The following is a 6,746-nucleotide window of genomic DNA, read 5'->3' as shown; positions in this document are numbered from 1 at the left end:
AATGCCTAGGCCCTGTGGGTGGTTCTTGTGCATAAGGTTATAAGAATTACCATATGCACAAGAGCCACCCACAGAGGCTAGTTGCTAAGCTCTGAAGAGATATTTGCAAGTATAGTCCTTGCTTTCCTGAGTTGCTGTATTTCTGAATCTCTTTCTTCCCCCAGAATATCCTGTATCGTGACTTCTCTCTCTCTCTCTCTCTCTCTCTCTCTCTTTCTCTTCTCTTCTCTTCTCTTCTCTTCTCTCTCTCTCTCTCTCTCTCTCTCTCTCTCTCTCTCGGTATCTGCAGATTTGAGCCGACTAAATTACTCTCAGTTCTATCAGCATCACTAACAAATTTTATCAGCAACCACTTAATGAACTTTAGTAACTCACTTGTTTGGTAATAAGAAGAAATAACATTGGTAATGTCACAAAAAGGATGGTCCTCAAGACATTATTTTAATTAAAGATATTGGTTATAAAAGACCTCATATTTAATAATACTTTTTATGGAAGGTACACAATAAGCAAATACATGGAGACAGTAGATTCATGTTTAAAGGATAGGAAAGAGGAAAATTAGGAATGAGTGTTAGACAATACAGGTTTTATTTTCAGAGTGGTAAAAATTTTTGAAAAACCCTAACATACTAAAACATACTAAATGCACTAAAATATACATTTTACTATTTAAAATTTAGAGCATATAAGTTATATTTTTAAAAATTTTCTAATGTTTTATATTTCCTGTGTATTGTTTTATTTTGATAAGGAAAATTGTGTTCATAATCAAATCTTCATATATATTGTTCAATCTATGATTTTTTTTAATTTTCTATGTGTTTTTCAGTGTATCTATCATTAAGTGCATTTTTGACTTGTGATATTCTTATGGCTTCATTAGAACTTGTATTACACCATTGTGAGCTGAGGAACATATATAATTATTAACATACCTAGCATATCTTTAAAAAGAAGACTTTTGGGATAGACTTCTTTTTTTAATTTCCAAATATTTGTGATATTACCAAATTTATTCCTGTAACTCATGCTTAGATTTACACCAAGTTATGAGAAGTGATACCTCATATTATTTTTCAATCTTCATAAATTTTTTTATACAATTTTGTGTTCTAATATGTGATCTGTGTTGGAGAATGCTCCATGTGCAATTGGGAAGAATATGCAGTCTTCAGCTGTTAGATTGGATGTTCTATATGTGTCTGTTAAGTTCACTGAATCTTCATTTATTTTTGGCCAATAGCTAGCACCTCCTTTTGTCTGTTGGTGATAACATATTTCCTTGATTGTCTTGATGTTTGTTGTCATGCATCAATGTTTGTGCATTTAAAGAAGTAGGGACTTATCCCAGTCTCTCAGCTTGCCTTTGTCTGAGAAAGGTTCTGTGTAACATTCATGTTCACTGTAAGCACAGAGTAGCTGTGGCTGGCATGGCACTTCCAGAAGCTCAGGGCTGATGTGGTCAGTGCAGAAATGTGGCATTCTTGAAGCCCTTGAGGTGTGCCAGTATTCTAGGATGTGTGGAGTCCATGACCATGAAAGTCAGCCTGGCAGTGATATAAGTTGGAGATTGTCCTATAAGCCTGAAGCCTGTGGCCATGTGGTCCTGTCTAATGCCAGGTCAGGTTTGTAATCTCAGTGTGCAGGTAGTGGCCTGGAATGTGGAACTGTGGGGTCTGTCAATGACGGGCTTTCTTTTGGCAGGGGCAGTGGTGGTGTCCCAGGTAAGGTCCTACGTGCCCTTCACTTTTCCAAATGTGTGGCATTCCTCTAGGTTCTGTGTTGCCTGGAGATGAGGGAGATATGACCCAAGTAAGGTAACACTGTCCTTCCTAGAAACTTCCATGTGTAATTTTATTATTAAATAATAATAATATTTATATTATATTAAATAATAATCCAAATACTGTTATCTTTCACTTGTTTTCTTAACTCTTCTGAAGGAATTTCTGGGCATGCAGATTTATATTTGGGGGGTGGGAGAGGGATGGTGAACAGAGTTCACCTCCAATCATGTGCCAGTATCCACCTCAGTGTAGTTTCTTTATAAAGTCAAATATGTTACAAAGTGTTTCAGAAAAGTACAAATGAAGGACTGGTCACAAAGGCATTTAGATAATAAACTGGAAAACATCTGTTGTATCTTTTTATATCAAAAATATAGAATGCATGGAAGAGCTTCAAAATGAACAAAAAGCTGCTTTGTAATGATATGATTTAATTTGCTATGAAAATTTAGACATGATTTATATCTGCTCAAAGATCAATGTAGCAACCAATGTTCTAAAGTAGGGAATTTGGCATACAAGGGAAAGGAAGGAAAAATAGTATTCTAATATTGGAAAACCTATTATACCTCCAATAAAACCAGTCAATGAATCATTAAAAAGACAGAAAACTTAATGCACAGTTGAAAGATTGTTTTTATACATGAGTTTATATTAAACATTAACTCCAAATAAGAGGGGTTCCTTTCAATTCTAAAGCATGTGAAGTAATTGTGAAATATTGTCATATATTAGCTTAAAAAGAGATCTGATGTAGAAAATAATATAAAAGGCATTCTGTTTAAAAGTAAATAAAATAAAATAAAACTTCTTTGATATTTTTATGTAGGCAATTAAAAACAAAATTTAAAAGCACTACCACTACAACCCCAGCACAGAGACCTTTATTTATTTATATACAGGGCTGAGAATCAAACCGGTGCCTCACATATGACAGGCAAGTGCACTACCACTGAACCACAGCCACAGCTCTGGATTGATTTTTGTTAAGTTAAAATATAGCAACCTGGTTTTCTAGGTATGGTTATTCAATATTTCCATCACCATTTCTGACAATGCTATCTTCTCCAAAGTTTGTTTTTGACACCTTTGTCAAGAATCAGATGGCAGTCACTGAGTGGGTTTGATTCTATGTCCTCTATTCTGTTCTATTGTCTACTGGTCTATGGCTCTCTACTACAGTTTGACACTGGGCATGGTGATGCCTGCAGCATTGCTGTTTTTGCTCAGGTTTGTTTTGGCTATTTTGGATCTTATATTTTTCCATATGGATTTTAGGACCATTTTCACCAGTTCTGTGAACAATATCATTAGTATTTTGATGATTATTGCATTTAATCTGTATATCACTTTTGGTAATATGGCCATTTAAGAAAATTAATTCTTATGATTCATAAAAATAGGTCTTTCCATAAATTGTATGTTAAGTGATAATGCATATCATTGTTCTAGATGACATAAAATAGATCAGATAATAAAAGATATAAATAAAAATTCATGATATATAAAAATGATAAGTGAAGCAGGTACACTTAAGAAAGAAGGAATATAGAGAGACACAGAGGAGGTAAATTGCTAACATCATCATGTAACAATGAGATCAGTATTCAGAAGAGATAAAATGTCTCTTTGTGTTGAAAATGAGATCTGTTAGAACAAAGGCTAAATGAGAGCATAAAAGTCAAGTCAGCCAGTCAGTTATACCTGACTCTGACCTATGCTTCTTTTATTATACTTCAATTTAAGAATCACCTAGATGTATGACAATGTCCAGTCTCTTTTATGAGAAAATAAAGAATGTGTTTTTCATCCATGATCTGTGTGATTTATTAAAAAAGGAAGAAATACACCCTCACACAATATTCCAGTAATGAACCTAGGAATTTATGTATATTATCTGTGGTATGTGATCTGGTGTATAAGTTGACTGCTACAGATGCATAAATTTCAAGATTGAATTAAAGTTGGACACAGGGCACTTTATGAAAAGCAGTCTGGATTTAGGTTATCTGTAGGTTTGCCATTGATCAGGTGATATATGATCAAGATAGTGAGATATAAAGTGACACATACTTGCAAGTATGGGATCCCATGCAGTTTGATATCTATGGATATGACATCTATGGATATGTTTTAAAGTAAAGATTACACATACACATAGCTCTCTATGAGGGTATATACATGTGCATGCACATATATGCACAAATATCATATATATTATATATTAATTATTATTAATTATAATTATTAATTATATTATATATATTATACCTTTGAAGTAATCAAACGAAATGTCTCGTCATCACCTCTCCCTCAATTTCTACCATTTTCTCCTTCCTTCCTTCCATCCTTTCTTCTTTTGTTCCTTCCTTCCTTTCTCCCTTCCCACTTCCTCCCACTCTCTGCCCTTCCCTCTTTCCTTCTACATTTATTTTTTACTGGTTTAAATTATAATCTTATATATTTAATATGTATAATTAAGCATATATAATATTATAATTATATTGTCTATTAATTATAATTATTAATTATAATATTGTATACTAAATATTTATATATTATATATTAATTAAATATTATATATAATTTATTATATTGAAATTGAAATGTTGCAGAAAGTGTTATATTTACTTCAAAGGGATAATTAGTAAAAAGAGATGTTTTGGGTGGAACTTAATCAAACATACCTGGTGTCATTGTAAAAATGAGAGTTTGGGGCACAGACATAGAGAAGGAAGACCACATGAAGACAGAGGGACAAGGTGGTCATCCACAAACTACAGAGAGAAGCTGCAAAAGAAATCAATCTGCCAACAACTTATTTTTGAGCAATACTTCCAAGAACCATGAAAAAATAAATTTCTGTTGTAAAGGCCACTCATTCTGTGGTATATTGTTATGGCAGCCCTAGAAAACTAATAAATCTGTACCAGCATATATGTATATATGCATGCATACATGTATGTGAGTGTGTATGCATATGAATTCATAAACAAGTAGATGATATTTTCATACCTGTATACAAATTGAGAAGACGATTTAACATGATCTTATTTTAAACTGTTCAATGAAACAATAAAACATAATATAAATATGTAGTTAAATAATGATAATAAATTAAAAAAATTAAAATCAATGAATTAACATGTTTCAGAAAAATTAAAAATCATTATTTTACCTCCATAATGGTTTTAAATCTTCAGAGGTAAATTTAAAAGAGAGTTCAATAAATGAAAATCATTAATAAGCTGAAAGAAAACATTTTAGTGTTTAGTGTGAAAATTTGATTTTATCCATACACACATTTTCCCCAAAAAGTCTTTTCATTGCCTCTTTTACGTCTTTGTTTCTCAAACTATAGATGATGGGATTCAGCATGGGAATAATGATGGTGTAAAATATTGACACTATCATGTCATGTTCCAGAGCATAGCTGGAACTTGGTCTCACATACATGAAGAGGATGGTCCCATGATAAATGGACACTCCAGTCAAGTGGGAGCCACAGGTGGAGAACACTTTCTTCCTCCCTTCAGCAGAATGCATCCTCAGAATGGCCAAAAGGATGAAGCCATAGGAGATCAGGACAATCAGGATGGTGACTATCTCAATGGAGCTCACAAAGAGGAAGAGCAGAAGCTCATTTATGTGAGTGTCAGAACAAGAAATGGCAAGTAGAGGAGGGATGTCACAGAATATGTGTCTGATTACATTGGATCCACAGAAGGAAAGGCTGAAAGTGGCCACTGTGTGTAAAATGGCATGAAGAATTCCACCAACATAGGAAGCAATGATGAGTGGCACATAGATCCTGGGTGACATGCTCACTGAATACAGAAGTGGGTTGTAGATGGCCACATAGCGATCATAAGCCATTGCAGCTAAGAGAAAGCATTCTGTGGTTCCAAAAGTAACAGCAAGAAATGATTGTGTTGCACATCCATAATATGAAATTATTTTACTTTTTGATATAAAATTTGCTAACATATTAGGGGTAATATCTGTAGAATAGCAGGCATCCACAGAAGACAACACACTCAGAAAATAGTACATGGGATTGTGGAGCCGGGAATCCAAGATGACCAATCCAATCAGTCCTAAATTTCCTAGGAGAGTAAAGAGGTAAACTGCTAGAAACAGGAAAAAGAGAATCATTTGCAGGTCATTGCTGTCTGTGAATCCCTTGAGTACAAATGCATTAACTTCAGTGTCATTCTTCATGGTTTAATGTCATAAAACATACATGAAGATTCAGAAGATCATAGTTCATGTTGCTATGAAAATAATGAACAATATTGTGAGTCAAAAGAAATTATATTTTTTAACATTTTGTTGTTGCATAATGATTATGCATACTAGTTGATTTATTAACTAGTTCTATTAGCATCGTTACATTAAATTACACTAAAACTTCAAGTGAGCAGTTAAAAAATCATTTTTATAAAATGAAATACATGAGATATTATAGAAGGAAACAGTCCACATGGATAGAGTGGTAAGAATTTCAGAACATTCAGATATGTGAAAAGACTTACTATTCTTCAGTAGAATTCAAGCCCTCTTTATTGTACATCAATGGGACAAATAATGAAGGAATATGTTAATAAAATTTAATCATTAAACTAACTTAAAATATAAAATATACTGAGTTGCATTGCTTTCACAGAGTAACAGATGTCTGTATTTTATTTTATGAGCTAATTTTTGAAATTGTTCTATCTTCACTAGGTTTTATTGGGATTGTCTGAATTAAACTAATGTTTTGAGGGGGAAGATGTAACACGAAATTTACATAACAGCATGTAACATTCATATTTCTTTCTCAAGTATTGCTTATTGCCTGATCCCTTTACAGTTATACAAGTGAACTTTATTTTTTTTAATTTTAACTCTTCCTTCCTTCCTTCCTTCCTTCCTTCCTTCCTTCCTTCCTTCCTTCCTTCCTTCCTTCCTACC

General features: G+C 33.2%; 1 protein-coding gene across 1 annotated transcript; it reads right to left on the bottom strand.

Annotated features, from left to right (window-relative positions):
* Positions 1-5,060: 5,060 nt before the first annotated feature.
* On the bottom strand, positions 5,061-6,090 carry LOC107159385 (olfactory receptor 141-like). Its single transcript, XM_015505973.1, has one exon. It carries the CDS (start codon positions 6,009-6,011, stop codon positions 5,061-5,063), a length of 951 nt encoding a protein of 316 aa, XP_015361459.1. The 5' UTR covers positions 6,012-6,090.
* Positions 6,091-6,746: the final 656 nt, after the last annotated feature.

This window comes from Marmota marmota, unplaced genomic scaffold (genome assembly GCF_001458135.2).
Source record: "Marmota marmota marmota unplaced genomic scaffold, marMar, whole genome shotgun sequence".
Lineage (NCBI taxonomy): Eukaryota > Metazoa > Chordata > Mammalia > Rodentia > Sciuridae > Marmota > Marmota marmota.
Note: the sequence above shows the minus strand (reverse complement) of the source record. Positions and strands in the feature narration are given on the sequence as shown.